This window comes from Cylas formicarius, unplaced genomic scaffold, assembly GCF_029955315.1.
Source record: "Cylas formicarius isolate icCylForm1 unplaced genomic scaffold, icCylForm1.1 PGA_scaffold_6__28_contigs__length_40554024, whole genome shotgun sequence".
NCBI classification, from domain to species: domain Eukaryota; kingdom Metazoa; phylum Arthropoda; class Insecta; order Coleoptera; family Brentidae; genus Cylas; species Cylas formicarius.
Window position 1 is genome coordinate 36,113,913 of NW_026844347.1, and position 17,928 is coordinate 36,131,840.

Sequence of the window (17,928 nt, forward strand, 5' to 3'; positions counted from 1 at the left end):
ATATATATATATATATATATATATATATATATATATATATATATATATATATATATATATATATATATATATATATATATATATATATATATATATATATTCTCACGTATTGATTCACGGATGGAAAAATATGATGACACTATATTCCGGGATATCATCCGTTCGCTCGTTGAACTCCGACTGGAATCCTGCATCCGACTGGAATCCTGCAAATCCTGCATCCGACTGGAATCCTGCAGACGTTTCGCCAAAATCTCACTTGGCATCTTCAATGCTCGCGCTCCGAAAACACTTCGAACACTCGAACAGTGTTCGAAGTGTTTTCGGAGCGCGAGCATTGAAGATGCCAAGTGAGATTTTGGCGAAACGTCTGCAGGATTCCAGTCGGATGCAGGATTTGCAGGATTCCAGTCGGATGCAGGATTCCAGTCGGAGTTCAACGAGCGAACGGATGATATCCCGGAATATAGTGTCATCATATATATATATATATATATATATATATATATATATATATATATATATATATATATATATACATATATATTCTCACGTATTGATTCACGGATGGAAAAATGTGATGACACTATATTCCGGGATATCATCCGTTCGCTCGTTGAACTCCGACTGGAATCCTGCATCCGACTGGAATCCTGCAAATCTTGCATCCGACTGGAATCCTGCAGACGTTTCGCCAAAATCTCACTTGGCATCCTCAATGCCCGCGCTCCGAAAACACTTCGAACACTGGGAGGTTATCGGCGGTGCGTGTGGTATTTATACTCTGCGCCGGAGATGGTAACGGTGCTGCTTGTGCGTGGGGGGAGGTGGCTCCGCCCCCTGAATTGTCGCGTTGTTAATTTCGCCCGATCGTAGTTGCGATGTCCCCGTTGGCTGCTGCGCATCGCTCTGCTGTTTGATTATCGTTCTCCACGTGTTGGATAAATGCAGAGCGTCGTCTCTCGTATTGAGGTGTCCGGACTTTTCTATTTCGATGGCCTCTCGTATTATCCTAGTCCTAAAATCAGGAATATTAGCTATTTGTTTGCAAGTGCCGAAATCCATAAGGACGGGGTTCCCCTGCGTCCAATCGTAAGCGCCTTTAACTCACCATTATGCAAGCTGGAAAAACATCTGGCCAGTGCACTTCAGCCTATAGTGGAAAAGGCAGATTCCTATGTTAAAAACTCAGAACATTTCACTCAGATTTTAGGTTCTCTCAGGATGGACAAGGACGACATTATGGCAAGTTTCGATGTCAAATCCCTCTACCCGAGTATTCCAGTAGAAGAGGCACTCTTGCTTATAGAAGAAAACGAAGATCTTCCTCCATACATAATGGATCTGTCAAGACATTGCCTGAAAAACGCTTACTTTATGCACAACGGGAAAATTTACCGACAAATAGATGGAGCAGCAATGGGATCATCTCTCTCACCTGTGATTGCCAACCTCTTCATGATTTACTTCGAAAAGAAAGCAATAGAGAAGGCAAATCTGAAGCCAAAACTATGGACAAGATACGTTGATGACGTATTTGTTGTATGGCCTTTTGGCAAGGAGGAGCTTTTGAAATTCCTAGATCATCTGAATTCCATTCACCCAAGGATTCAATTTACAATAGAACTTGAAGAGGATAACAGTCTGCCCTTTTTAGATGTGCACATCACAAGGACCGAAGATGGACACTTGGAACACACTGTCTATAGAAAACCAACACACACTAATAGATATCTGAACGCTAAATCTCATCACCACCCATCACAGATACAGGCAGTGGCAAATACATTAATTGCTCGGTCCTTCAGGCTCACAAACGAGAGGAACAGAGATAAAGAACTGAAGAAAATTAGTACCTGTCTTCAACAAAACGGATACCAAAGGCGCACCATCAACAAGGCAATCAATAAACAACAACAGCCGCAGCAGAGAGTGCAGGACGAGACCCAACGAAGATCGATCGCTGTCCTGCCATACATCAAGGGAGTTACTGACAAAATCGGCCGAATATTACGGAAACACGACATATCAACGGCATACAAACCTGACCATACCATCGGAGCAATACTAAGAAACCCAAAACAAAAAATTACTCTGGAAAACCAAGGAGTATACAGTGTAGCATGCGGATCGTGCAGCCTGACGTATGTGGGACAGACCAACAGAAGAATTTCAGCCAGGCTCGAGGAACATCGTTTAGCCATAAGAAACAAACAAACAACATCGGCTTTGTTTCAGCACCAACATCAGACAGGCCATAAAATTGATTTCGGCACTTGCAAACAAATAGCTAATATTCCTGATTTTAGGACTAGGATAATACGAGAGGCCATCGAAATAGAAAAGTCCGGACACCTCAATACGAGAGACGACGCTCTGCATTTATCCAACACGTGGAGAACGATAATCAAACAGCAGAGCGATGCGCAGCAGCCAACGGGGACATCGCAACTACGATCGGGCGAAATTAACAACGCGACAATTCAGGGGGCGGAGCCACCTCCCCCCACGCACAAGCAGCACCGTTACCATCTCCGGCGCAGAGTATAAATACCACACGCACCGCCGATAACCTCCCAGTGTTCGAAGTGTTTTCGGAGCGCGGGCATTGAGGATGCCAAGTGAGATTTTGGCGAAACGTCTGCAGGATTCCAGTCGGATGCAAGATTTGCAGGATTCCAGTCGGATGCAGGATTCCAGTCGGAGTTCAACGAGCGAACGGATGATATCCCGGAATATAGTGTCATCATATATATATATATATATATATATATATATATATATATATATATATATATATATATATATATATATATATATATATATATATATCATCCGTTCGCTCGTTGAACTCCGACTGGAATCCTGCAGACGTTTCGCCAAAATCTCACTTGGCATCTTCAATGCTCGCGCTCCGAAAACACTTCGAACAACTGGACTGCAGGATTCCAGTCGGATGCAGGATTCCAGTCGGAGTTCAACAAGCGAACGGATGATATCCCGGAATATAGTGTCATCACATTTTTCCATCCGTGAATCAACACGTGAAAATGTTTTCGGAGCGCGAGCATTGAAGATGCCAAGTGAGATTTTGGCGAAACGTCTGCAGGGTTCCAATCGGAGTTCAACAAGCGAACGGATAATATCCCGGAATATAGTGTCGTCATATATATAATATCTAATTGGTAAACCTTGATTTTCTGTAAGTAAAAAAGTTATTAAAAAACAATTGCTTAATTAGTTAGCAATTTAGTAATGACATAAATTAAAGATTATCAGAGAAATATATATATATATATATATATATATATATATATATATATATATATATATATATATATATATATATATATATATATATATATATATATATATATATCAAATCATCATCATATATATCAAATTAGATATTATTATCCCACAAAAAGTGCCAGAAAAACGAATTAAAAATTAAATTTTGTACACTGTATAAAAAAATAAATCATTCTTTTCCAAAATCACAATTTCCGTTTTGGTCTCTATTAAATTTTTAGCTAATTAAACAGTTTGATTTTTTCCAAATTTTGTTACTAAAATATAACATAAACTTATCCAATTAGAAATTATTATACTTCAAAAAGCGTAAGAAAAACAAAACAACAGCTAAATGTAGACATACTGTACGTAAAAATAAATTATTTTTTATTTTTTCCAAAATCAATTTTTTTTATTTGGGTCCCTACTACATTGCTTATATTACTATCGCTCAAAAATTCAAAATTAAATTTTGATATTCTCTTTAGCATTAGCATGTAGTGTATGCGGATATCAGATTTCCGATTTATAAATTGCTTTCGAATTTCTTAATCTTCCAAATATTATTGTATTCTTGTTCAGTATGTGATTTTGTATAGCCATGTTCCTTTTCAGGTGTTCTGCATAATAATAATGTGCCTCGGTGTGATCGGTAACGTGATGGTGCCGATAGTGATATTCAAAACAAAAGATATGCGCAACAGCACGAACATTTTCTTAGTGAATTTAAGTGTGGCGGACCTGATGGTGCTCTTGGTGTGTACCCCTACAGTTCTGGTCGAGGTTAATTCCAAACCGGAAACGTGGGTGCTGGGCAGAGAGATGTGTAAGTTATAGTCATATATGTTGCTCTCCGTTCACGGATTTTGGTTTTTCCTCAATAGCTTTCGAACCGTTGGAGCTACAAAATTGAAATTTGCCTCCTTTTTAACCTTCCACGAGGCACATAAACTTATAAGAAATGGCCTTGATCCGACGTCGGTATCCATCTTTTTTTCGCGATTTTCGACTGTTTTTTGGACCTTGCTATGAAACACGACAAGTGTCCGAAATTTGAAGCAATCGCCTTCATGTTTGGCACATATGTGCAGCTTTGCCCCGTGACAGAACCTATTGAAAATGGGAGGGCTGGGGGTTGGGAAGTATTCTAAAAAAATAAAAAATCGCGCTTGCAAGGGTCTACAAAAAACATCATTTATCAAAAACCGTTTACGAGACCAAAAAAATTCTTTAACCAGAAGAAGCAGAAGATACAGCTGTATAAACTTTTATGCGTGACAATTTTTCGAAAATATACAGGGTGCGCCGCAAATTCAAAAAAACTGAAAAATTTTTTGTTATCGACTTTTTTTATAAGCTTATATAAGGTTTGTTTAACTATTAATATCCATAATATATTTTTTCTTTTTCCCTATCTATTATTCATTATCTATTAATATTTTCATAGTAATATTAGCTGTTGAAATATTATTTCCCTAATTGTTTTTACGCTACAACAGCACCGACGTAGATACATGTTCTTGTAGGAAGCTGCAGTTACTGCAGAATATTAGTAGCAAGATTATTACAGAATGTAAATTATGCTGTGTTTTTTTAATAACATACAGAAAAAGGAGTATAAAATTAATAATATAAATCTTTTCAAAAATGGTTTTAAATTTAAAACTAAATAATATATCTTGATTTATCACGGCTAGCACCTTCAAAACAAATTGTATATTCAGAATTTTAATCAATTTTTTTGCATAGATTGGTTTATAACTAGCTTTTATTTAATTAAATAGGGTGGGCGTTATAAAAAATTATTATCGCAATTAAAGACGGAAAAATTAATTACACAACAACGGCGGAGCGGAAAACCTGTTGTGGCCAAGCCGTTACCAAAACAGATGTTCCCTAATGGCGGAAAAATAATAATAAACTATTTTTGAAGCACCCTTGCATTACCATAATTGGACCATTCGTATTCCGTTAAAAATGACGCAGTTACTTTGATAAGTAACGACGATTTGTTCGTAAATATAGACGCATTGTCAAGCGACCGTTTTTTTAATTTTAATGGAAAAATTCCGAGACCACAATAAATTGAGATTTTAAGTTTCAATCGGAAATTAGTTTTACAAAACTGATAATTCCCCGGTCCGATAATAAAAAAACGTTTTTTATTTAATTATTTTATTTATAAATTAATACATATATTAGCACATAACAAATGTAATAAATACACAGCAGCAACATTTTGAGGTTAGGGAGCATAGACTAGTCACCAGGTGCTAAGTCGGGCGAATAAGGTGAATGAAGAGGAAATTCCAATTTTAATTCGTGAATGTGCTGGTAAATTATCATGGTGAATGAAGGTTGTGAATTTTTTCGCCCAGTGTCGTCGTTATTTTATTTTATTTATTTTTTTTGCTTGCCATGATGATTTTACCCTTTTCAAGGTAATAAATAAAAAAAATCAATTTGTCTCCTTTGAAGTCGGTTCCCCGGTTGCTGTCTTGACTATTTTTTATTTTTACTAGTATTGTGATGGGTCCATGTTCATCGTTACCTATAAATAGACGCAAAAATTAATCATAATTTCGTTTATCAAATGCCAAATTCTCACTGCGGACCGTTTTCCTGTTTTCTTGTGCTCAGACGTTAGCAAACGCGGACCTCTTTTGCGTAAAGCTTTCTCCTGAGCTAAAATATTTTTAAAAATATTTCCAACGTGCTCTTATCATATTTTTACAGTCTCCACTATTTCAGATAATCTTAATCTGCAGTCTTTAAGCGCTATTTTCTCCATCAATTAATCTTCTAACCATTGAATACGATGGCGAAGTGCCTTTCAGTGTGTTATTCCACCTCCTTTTGTATTTTAAAAGACGGTAAACCCTTCAGTGTTTTAGAACTGCATGTTTTTCACATTCCTCCATTTTTGTAAAAGTGTCAATATTGTTTTGATAAAAAGTCAAATTAATATAATAACATGAATACTTATATATAACTCATATATAAAAACTTCTCAAGTTTTCGAGACAAGTACGGACTCACCAACCTCTTCGATCATTGTCAATTTAGAAAACTAACATGTTGATGACTGTGTCACAAATTTAGAGATACAAAAAGAAGAAGAAGAAGATTTCAGAAACTCATTGATACACGAAACCAATATGACCTCAAAGATACTAGTAATTGGCCTCAAAGAAAGAGCAGTCATTTTTGTCACATCCAGAAAAAAAAACATGAAAATTTTAAAAACATACACGTTTTAAAAGAAAGTAATTATGATAAATATTTTGTTAGTAGTATTATAAAAGAATCCATAAAATTTACTACCAATTTCATCACAATAAATCTGACCACCCTAAACAGGACTTTTCAGTACAAGATGTATCATAAAATATTCAAAAACCCTCTAATATAATTGAAACAATTATCAGCAAATTAAAACCAAAATCTGGAATTAAAAATTTATTGTAAAGGCAAACAATCTATATCTATATATTGACCTAAAAGGATTTAAATATGATGTTAAAAATCAAAACTATAATTTCACCGCTTTAAGTAAACATTCTATAGATAATTTACACAATTTTGGTTTTTAAAATGCGAAAATACTAGTCACTGAAAAAGATGAAACAAAAAGAAACGCTCTGAAAATATCAACTTGCCAAAATTCATTTTAATTTAATAACATATTTGCTGGATTTGTGCATTTTTTCAAAAATTTGTTTTTTAATTATACAAGAGATATAATAGGTCAACAACACCTCTTCATCACGCTTCATGTTCCTCTTGAGTTTATCTTAATTATATCGTTATTTGTTATTATTGTATATCGACAAACAATAGTGTAGTCCACCCTCTGATTTGATAAATAATATTATAGATGACGCAAATCAATTTTTGAACTTATGATTATAACAAAAAAACAAAACAAAAACTTCTAAAATAAATTTCAACAAATAAACGAAATTCAAATAAATAATTAATAAAATAGGTAATGAAATATTGGAAATGTGAAATTGACAAAAAAATACAACGGCACGCGGTGTTCCCAAGCGGTCACCCATCCAAGTACTAACCGCGCCCGACGCTGCTTAACTTCAGAGATCGGACGGGATCTGGTGTATCAGCGTGGTATGGCCGTTGCATGTAAAATTTAATTTTTTTGAAGCTTATACAATGGAACTTGCGCAAGAAATAATTAAAAAAATACAACGGCACGCGGTGTTCCCAAGCGGTCACCCATCCAAGTACTAACCGCGCCCGACGCTGCTTAACTTCAGAGATCGGACGGGATCTGGTGTATCAGCGTGGTATGGCCGTTGCATGTAAATTTCAGTCGTTTCAAAGTTTATACTCGGATACTGCGTGAATTAACATTACCACACACTACAAATTAGAATCGGAAATTCAAACAATATGGAAAGTGTTGCAATTATTTTTCGACTGTTGTTTGGCGTGTTATTTTTTGTTTTACGACATATTTTTTGTACATTAAGCGACACATGCATATAAACTAATAAAAAAACTTTATCTCCAGCGTCGACATTCGGGGACTACTGAATTGATACGACGCGGTTTAATCGACGAGAATGTTTCCCCAATACGCATTTATGAATACGAATGACACTCAAACAAATTATATCTCCCAAAAAGGGTACATATATTAATGGCTAATAGCGGATAATATCAAACGAACCAACCTTTATTTTTGGTAAATATGTAATCTAATCTGCAGGGGATTACTTTACGGTACGGTAGTGGAGTTGCATTAGCGGTAAATTGTTCTAGATTTTAAGCATATTTAATCAATGCACTTACAACGACTCTGATACACTAAATGTACCTGGGATTAAATAAAATTTACATGCAACGGCCATACCACGCTGATACACCAGATCCCGTTCGATCTCTGAAGTTAAGCAGCGTCGGGCGCGGTTAGTACTTGGATGGGTGACCGCTTGGGAACACCGCGTGCCGTTGTGTTTTTTTTTGTTATGCTCACTACTTTTATCCCAGAAACTTACAATCATAATTTCTATGATGCAAAAGATATGAATTTTTGTATCGTAACATCATCCATCTAATAACAGATAATATGAGGCTGCAGGCGCCTGTCTAAAGTAATTGTAGGAAGATGGACAGATCGGCAAAGGTTTCACTGTTGCGATAAAATGTCAAAAGTGCAGGTGTTAATTTTGCGCAATGTAAATGGCGATAAAGTTAATATGTAATCACGGTTGACATTCTTTTTCCAATTTTAACATTATACATAAATTGCCATCACTGAAAATCATTTCATTTCATTTTATTAGCATGTCACATACATAACAGCAAATGTATGCAATCATTATAATAAGCAATAAAATACAGCTAATAAGTTAAAAGAGCACCTGAACGTACGTTAAAGTTAAACGGAACAATCATCTGTCTGTAGATATAGTAAATGGTTTCGCCTTCAAAGTGTAGAAGGTTTGCTTTGTTAAGCTGCGTTGTGGTTGACTACATTTTTGAATTTTGAATGTACTCGCATTGAGACGAAGAAAATCAGGTCTGAGGAGCTTCGTATTCCGTATTTCGTAAGAATGAACGTCACTGACCTATAAGAAATATATTCAATTTGGGCAAAACATTTTTTTGACAGTTTTTTTGCAACTGACCTCAATCCTCATATATAATACCTCCTAGTTCCTATAATCCCCTCCAATGTCCCCACACTACCTTATATCGCCCACAATGCAGAGAGAGTAGTTCGCCACAATGCTCTTACAATGCAATATCTAATAGTTTCTAACAATTCCTCATAATGCCCCCAATTCTTTTGTTAGTCCATATATATACCCACCACCTTTTTTGAAACGTATGAAGAGCCAACAAAACGGAAAAATACATAGGAAAACTTAATTAAAAGTCATTCATTTGATTTCAATTAATTTGAAGCACAGTTAGTCCTCCATTCGGGGGTTGAAACTGGTAGCAGCTTTTTATTAAAAAATGTATTATATTTGGAAAACTCTTGACATTAACGAAAAACTTAATTAATAATAAATATTGAACTGAGATGGCTTTTACTTACTGAAAATCCATTTAACAAAATAAATAAGAAATAAAAGTTCAGATTTTCAAGAATTTATATATATGGTAGACACGGTGTTGCCGAAACAATTGTCATGTGAATATATATAATTTCGTGAAAATCTGAACTTTTAGTTATTATTTATTTAATAAATGCTAATTTTTCTCAAAAGCATTTCAGTTAAAATATAATAAAAGACAAAAATTTAAAAAATTTATAATATTAAACTGAGGGTGCATTAATTATCAACTTGATATAATCTATTATTATTGTTATTGTTTCCGTTCAGTTAAAGTATAAAAAAAAAACTTTGGAAGTTTTAGAAAAAGTTTTAAAATCATATGTAAGACAAGATACCTAAATAATTTTCATTTTTTCTCTAAACTTTTCATCAAATTATAGAGATCAATGCACTTCAAAATAACCCTAAATAGTTTAAAATCTTTGCTTGACTCCCGATCGACTCCCGATCCAATAATTATTTTACCTTTCGTTAGTCCTTTTGAAAATAAATGGTAAACCGTCGTCGGCATTAAATTGACCATAAAATATGTACCTCTTATTAGCGATATTAAGTTTTAATTACCAATATTCATCATCGTTAAGCTTCATTTGCAAGAAATTATTTTTAAACTTAGTATCACCTGCTCTATTACGAGCTACGTTATAAAATTTGTTTAGTTCAATATCGAGTACAATATCTTTGTCGATATCTTCATTTCGATTTTCTAACTCTAGATCCGTTAAACAAGAAAATGATCCAAGATACGATGAATCGTCACTTTCTTCCGAGCTGCTTTTTTACTCAATTTCTTCCGGTTCGACTGATTTTTTGAATTTTTTATTTTGAATAGCCTTGGATAGGTTTCGAACATCAGACCGCATCAGAACGAGAACCGAAAGCTCCCAACTTCTTCAAAAAACTCCTCGTCAGTATTTAAAAACAAAGTTGATGATTTAGCGACGACTGCAAGTCATTTCATTATGTTTAGCTGGTTTTGAGGTTACAAAAGGTCTGGGGTGGGATTCTGTAATTCGTTTTATGTGAAGAAGGAGAGATTATTTCGGTAATGGAAGTTTGTTTTGAGCGTCGTTTGTTTTACTAGTTTATTCGAATATACCAAAATCAAGAAAGACACAGTAATTTGTTTTCATAATCATCTAGGAGATTGAAGCCAAAATATTTTTTTAAATTGGGGTGCTTCATGTTTAGGCGATATATTTTTTTTGGTAAAAACGCGTGTATAGCCTTTGTAGAGCATAAAATTTGCTACAAAAAGTTCCTATATTCATTATAATTGATATCAAATCATTTCTTTAATGTAAAAATAATAAATCCTTTATTATTACATTAAATAGCAATTAATTATAAACAAAAGAACGCTTTATTTTAGTTAATATATAATTCAACTTCCTAATTTCCAAAATTATTTTGGAATTAAATAGAGAAAATTAAAAATAAGTTATTAAATAAATTATAATTAAATAATAATTAATTATGCACATTTGAAAACTATTCATGTTTGTAATCCAGTGGCCACTCTAAAATTTAGTGAACGAATATAAATCTTAATTAATAATTAATGATATGCAGTACTTCGGGGTTTCTTGTGTATGAATGTTGTATGAAGCTTCAGGTGTGAATGGTGCCGGATTCTCAAATGTAGTCATCACTCAGGGTTGTAATGCATACCCTGAATCCCCTAACAACCAATATATGCCTCTGACTTCGAATGAAGGAAACAAATATAACTAAAATATGCCTCGAAATATACAAGTTGGCATAAAAATAAAGTAAGTTCTGAAGAGTAGAACTTTTTTATCATATTTATTCAAAAATAATGATTGATATATCACATACTCTACATAGTGAAGAGCAGAAAATAAAAATATGTAGAACTTTCTACAAAACTTCTGGATTCCTCCTGCGACGGTTTTTGCGGAGTCGAAATTGCTGACGTTTCGCCAATGATCCTGTTGGCTTCTTCAGAGCTTGTCTGAAACTGGCTCGTATTTTACTCTGTACCTGCTTATATATTGTTTGAGGGGGGCGGAGCTAAATGAGGGGCATGATATGCAGAGCTTATAAATGCGCACGCCATATAAATGCGTCAATTATGGTTCCGTCAGGTTCACATATTAGCTGCATGTTCTTGGAATGAATTCATTTTCATGGGGTCTGAATATTTGCTGGGAATACAGCTTTTTCCATAAAAGCTGAGCATTTTCTTGTTCAGTTTGGGGAAAACAGATCCAATGATTAGAATTCTTGAATACCTATTACTATTTCTCATGTGTGGAAGCAACTGGTTAAATAAATTGAGAACTACGAACATAACCTGTAATGCGGTTTGAAACTGGCTCGTATTTTACTCTGTACCTGCTTATATATTGTTTGAGGGGGGCGGAGCTAAATGAGGGGCATAATATGCAGAGCTTATAAATGCGCACGCCATATAAAAGCGTCAATTATGGATCCGTCAGGTTCACATATTAGCTGCATGTTCTTGGAATGAACTCCTTTTCTGTTGACATAGATATCTTCATTTTCATGGGGTCTGAATCTTTGCTGGGAATACAGCTTTTTCCATAAAAGCTGAGCATTTTCTTGTTCAGTTTGGGAAAACATTATGTTCTCATCCCTCGTACCGGCATGTATAGGGACGCCAATTTACTATACAATATTCCCAAGAGCTTGCCACTTTGCTTCGTTATGCAAAAACAGTCTAGCTATTTTTTGCAAACCAGTCCTCAACTTTGGTTAAGTCGATGTTGACTTTTACGAGTGCTTCATAAATATCTTCTATATTTAATAAGAAGTAGTGTCGTCCACAAACGGTAGGTTCTATTGTTAAACTCTGCACCAGCTTGGTGATAGCATAGTCGGTGGACCTCCCCACCTTGAATCTGTAATGCTGACTAAATTAAAAATATATCAGCGGTTAATTTGGGTTTTTAATACTGATTTTGACCATGGAAATAGACTTTTATGAATGGGTAATTTTGCCTTAAAATTTCCGTGGATATGTCAAAATCATATTGGTTATTTTTTCTTTTCTCTTGATTCAATAGCATTTGCAAGAACTTGAATGAGGGAAAGTCTTCAGTTTGAGACTTTCGGTCATGTTTAGTTTTTATCGGCAATAATTTCGATTAGTATATTGAATGCGTCTGCCTCAATTTCGTTCGTGATTATTTGCTCTCTTTTAAATACTTATTCGCACTTTTATTTCTTCAGAATTGTTGGTTAGTTTTGAAGCAACAAGACGCTATTTCCAGACCATGCACGTAGGTATGCCAGATATCGCTACAGGTGTAAAAAGGGCGACAAAAAGTAATTAAGAAAACGTTTGGCGCCGATTTTTCCTTTGATGAAGCTTTAGAATCCACGAACGGAATGTTTACATCCAATCCATTGCAATAAACATGAACTGCAGAGCGATTAAAAGTGTGACGGCTACTTGCTATGCCATATTAATTAAGTACTGTATTTGTTATATTTTATTTTTATTTATTCGTAAACGGAGTAAGTAACTAACCAAAACTACATGCCATGGTATGCTATGGACAAGCTATTGTTTTAGTTATTTTGTATCCGTGTATTCACGAGGTAATTAATAATTATTATCATAAGGATAAGGACCTGCCGATCCAGTGTACTTATGTACAACAAGTATCTCTGAATTAGATCAAAATAAACAAAATAGAATAAAACAAGATGTTAACGATGATTAAGAGATATAACCTGACTGGTGAAACATTTTCCTGAAAACCGTTAAGAAGGCAAAAAAAAGAAAAAATATTGATTAATAAGAAACAACCTTAGTTTTAGAAGGGACATCCACTCTTCACGGATATCCACCCGGATTCTATGTTTTTTTTTAAACACGTCTTAAAAACTATAGTTCTAACCTCGTTATAAAGAGGACATGGAATAGAGTTTGAATTTGTGAATTTTATCTAAGTCTGGCCTAAGTTGAGCTACAATCCTAATTTTGTGAAGTAGTAAATTAGAGCTAATGTATTTTGAAAAATGGTCACTAATAGTTAAGTCAAGTCGAGATCAGTTTGAGAGCAAACTTCTATGTATTTGATGTATTTAATAATTTTTAATTATAATTTTAATTTTAAATAATGTTAGGCTAAGTGCTTGGACTAAGATTTTGCCACAGATATTTAATATCCATAGTGTCCCCCACTTTTAATTGGCCTCGGAAGTCTATTAGATTTTTTTTTTTAATTCAGATTTGATTTAGTACCAGTTTCTTTGGTTTTTAGATTTTTGTTCTTTTATTTCCATATAATTGGTGGTTATTTAAGTTTAGTTAATATTGTTGGTATTTTTAATCACTTGAAAATGTGAAGAATAAATAGTCAAAACGCTCATTTTGGGTGGCCTATTGAAGAATTTTGACGGAGTTAATATTTATTTCAAAAATAACAAGCTTGAATCAACTATATTTTATTTCTTGAATAGAATCTAAAAATAAGTAAATCCTTTGGTTAGCTCATCAGGAACTTCTAATATACCAACCAGTATAAATTTAACAACAAAAAAAGACGCGTATATTGGAAAAATTATCGCGAAAACCTTTATGCAAATTCGTCGAGTGTTTAACGTAGTGTCGAAACGCATTATCTAAGAATAAATAACTGGTTAATTGCTTTTGTTAATACCTCGATAATTATGAATCTAGAACAAGTCGCAAATCGGCTAAAAAAATCTTCAAACTAGGCGAGTCGACTTGTTTGCCCGATGCGTTTGTTTAATTAAAATTTTCCGAGAGGTTTTTGCCCGCTGAACGATCTGATTTTTTGCTATTTGAATATTTAAAGTTTCTAATTTTTTATGTCATTTTACTTTACTGAACATACTGCCAGTAAACATAAAAACTAATTATTAAAAACAAAATACTAGAATGGATAAGAGTAGCGGAGCGTGTGGCAAGGCGCCCCCCCTGGTCCGCCTCAAAAATTAACCTTTTTTTTTTCGTTATTATAATTATAAATTCTGGTTATTTGTAGATTTTCAGTCCTTTGCTAAAATGGATCTCTGAAAAATTCACTTTATAACGGAATCATAATTAATTTATTGAACTTTTTGAACAATTCTATGCATTTAGCCTAAAGCCAGAGCTTTCTAAAATCTTATAAATACCAATAATAATTTTTATAATCCGTAGAATAAGCAGTAACGTTTTTTTATTAAAGACTTTTTAATAACTAATTATAATAATTATATATAACATTATAAATAAGGGCGGGTGGGGTACGATGGCCAGAAGCTTCGCTAAAATTTGGATTAAATTTAGTTAAAGTTAGTCAATAATAAGGCGACTTGATGGTTACCTTACCTTTACCCTTACCCCACCCTCCCCTACATAGTCACCGTTGGGCAATATAAAGCTACGCATTAAAATTTCATATTTATTTGTACACTGCGCCCAATTTTTGTTGTAAGTGCAAGGAATCTCCGTTATTAATTAAGATGGAGCGATTTTACGAGGATAATTTTGCTATCTTGCTTAAATTTTAAGATACACATCGAAACATTTTTCATATGTTGTTATCAGGATAAACTTACTTAGTCAGATCAAGAAGCTTCACTACTTTTTTTATGGGACACCAGGTATATTTTTACTTAACATTTATTATCAACATCTCAGAAATATAGTATATATGTATGTAATATAAGTAATATTACATTTTTGTGAACAGTAAAAGAACCTCAACTTAAAGAGTAAAAATATTTTGAGGAAAGATCTCATTTCATAGGGAACCTTAATAAACAAATTTTTTGCACGGATTCGTTTACAGGAATCCCTACAGAATCTTTCAGAACAAATACGAAAAAGTCAGAAATTTTTTCTCTTCTGCATTTTTCCATAAGCCTTACAGTTTCCAAATAAAAAAATTATTTTGCACCGCAGTTATCAATTATCTTCTAAACAATAACATTTTAAAAACAACTTATTAATAAACATTTTTGAAACTAATTGCGTAAACTATGAATAAATGAAAAAACGTTTTATTTATAGATTATAACCCACATAAAAAGACAACAAATAAGCCAGGACACCTAAGGCAAAACAAAAATACAATTTTTATAGTATTCATCACTGAGTCCTGCATTATTGAGTGACAGCAGTCCACTAGATTGTTGTATCTAATAAAAAAAAATATTTTGTTATGTATTGCTTTGGATTAATTTTTCAATTTTAAAACTGTAAGTATTACGAAAAAATTGCATGAGACAAATAGAAATACACATAAATACACATATTACTTAAATACACATATTAAGAAGCGTCTTCTGGTCAATTAGATTTTTTTGTACACTACATAAATACCTAAATACCTTTATACCTAGATATAAATTACAAACAGGTTTACAATGATAAAGAATCTATTAAATCTTGTGGCATCACTTAATAACTAAATATAATTAAAGGAATTTCTGTAGAATCGCAAAAAATGTTCCGAAAAATATAATAATTTAATTATTACTAAGAATAAGCGTGAATGCATTAAATTTAGCATTTTGCCTCCACCGCGTATATCAAAGATGGCACGCATTATTTACAACTGCGGGGTTATCACCCGACATACCCTTATTTGCAGAGGAAAACTCAAAGGCGGGCGCTTAGTTTCCGTATGTAAGTTATATGACCCTTTGTGTCGGGAATTCCATAATCCGGGGGAGGAAAGTAATGGGTACTCGCCTGTTATGCTCTATCTCTTTGGCTACTTTAAGTGGTTTTGATACAAACCTATTCTCCCCATATGATGTATACGATCGCATTTTCATTATAAAGATACAAACCAATGCTTTTGATATTTTTTTATAGTAGTTTTAAGAACTTATTGTTGTTATTGTTGTTTAGCAAATGATGTAAATATATTTTTGGAAATGCGTGGTAAATTTACCCATCTGCAAAATATATAATTATGGTTTCTGTAATTTTGTAAACCCTATTTTCTGTTACAAACGGAAACAAAAATTTAATAAAAACGCAATATATATGTTAATAATGTACACAAAACGCTTTTTACAAAACTTCTGGATTCCTCCTGCGTCGGTTTTTGCTTAGTCGAAATTGGTGACGTTTCGCCCATCATCCTGTTGGCTTCTTCAGAGCTTGACTGAAACTGGCTCGTATTTTACTCTGTACCTGCTTATATATTGAGGGGGACGCTAACGAGAGGCAGAAACACCCTCTCGGATGACTGATTTTTCGTTGGTAGAAGAACATGCAAGAATTTTAGTTTTATCAAATAAAATTTTATGCCCCGTTTCATGAGTGTGTTCGGCAACAGCTGATGAGTTTTTTTGTCTTAGTCGTAAGGCTCTTTATATATAACATATATAAGCAGGTACAGAGTAAAATACGAGCCAGTTTTCAGTCAAGCTCTGAAGAAGCCAACAGGATGATTGGCGAAACGTCAGCAATTTCGACTAAGCAAAAACCGACGCAGGGGAAATCTAGGAGTTTCGCAAAAAGCATTACAGTAGCCTGTGGAAGTTTCTTTGCAAAATTACATTACAAAACATTCATATTTGAGCATTTTCATTGATTTCAAATATACAAGTGAATGTAAAAGCTATCATCACCAATTTTCTTCATCTTGTTATTGGGTAAACTCATTACAAAAAATGTATTCTTACTGGAGTGACAAGGCAGAGATGGGTCAGTTATATGTCTTTTTTTCTGACATATTTCTTGAGTGCTGACCATTTGTGGTAGTGTTTAATAAACGTTTTTACTGTGCGCTTCGAAAAAATAAGAGATACTATCAATAGTGGAGAATTGAAGAAAAGAAGAAGCAACATAGCGATTTTCAAACCCACCGTATAGACAATAGTGATCACCTAATAAGAAGGAAAATACATGGTCTTTGTCAATATAAATAAAAGAAAACGCATCATCATAATACACGCTCGGTCAGAAGACGGATTTGTCTCAAACTGCTTGCCGTTGTCTGCGAAGAATATTAAGAATTCTAGCTTGGATTATCATGAGGATACAAGTGACGAACTTTTCGAAAATTGGTTTCAAAACAATCTTTTAGAAAGTATTCCCAATAACAGGGTTATTGTCATGGATAAGCGAGCTGCCAGAGCCGCCTGCTACGCAAAGTACCAGCCTCATCAAAAACCGAAATCCAGGAATGTTTGTTAGAAAATAATATTTATTTTCAATTCGGTTTCAAAAAAGCGCAACTTTTGAAAAAATGGATGTGCAATTAATATACGGTATATATGCGATAATTACGACTTTCTGCGAGTAAAATCAAAAGTCAGAGCAAAAAATGTTCCTCCTACTTTACGTCCCCGTCTTATAAAATTCAGTACAGCACATTTTAAAAATTAATTATAATTAATCTCAATGACGACTGAGATAGTGAAACAGAAATAGATTTAGACATTTAAAATAAAAATGTAATTATGTATAGATATTTCTAGCTATAAATTTATTGCATACGAGGTTAGCGACAAAATTTCCCGGCCTGGCAGCTCCTGTATCACGATAAAACTTTGTCTTCTTTGAAATATATATCTTAGT

General features: G+C 33.8%; 1 protein-coding gene and 3 non-coding genes across 5 annotated transcripts in view; 2 read left to right on the forward strand and 2 right to left on the reverse strand.

Moving 5' to 3' along the window:
* Window positions 1–17,928, forward strand: part of LOC132703257 (QRFP-like peptide receptor) — a 118,707-nt gene that overhangs the window by 21,585 nt on the left and 79,194 nt on the right. For both annotated transcript variants that reach the window (XM_060672406.1, XM_060672405.1), the window contains exon 3: window positions 3,910–4,120. In XM_060672406.1, the coding sequence (XP_060528389.1) occupies window positions 3,910–4,120 (211 nt within the window). The remainder of the gene's footprint in view (window positions 1–3,909; window positions 4,121–17,928) is intronic.
* Window positions 7,319–7,436, reverse strand: LOC132704233 (5S ribosomal RNA). The gene has a single exon (XR_009619252.1). It is a non-coding gene; the product is annotated as a 5S ribosomal RNA (ribosomal RNA).
* On the reverse strand, window positions 7,498–7,615 carry LOC132704234 (5S ribosomal RNA). The gene has a single exon (XR_009619253.1). It is a non-coding gene; the product is annotated as a 5S ribosomal RNA (ribosomal RNA).
* Window positions 8,157–8,274, forward strand: LOC132704236 (5S ribosomal RNA). The gene has a single exon (XR_009619255.1). It is a non-coding gene; the product is annotated as a 5S ribosomal RNA (ribosomal RNA).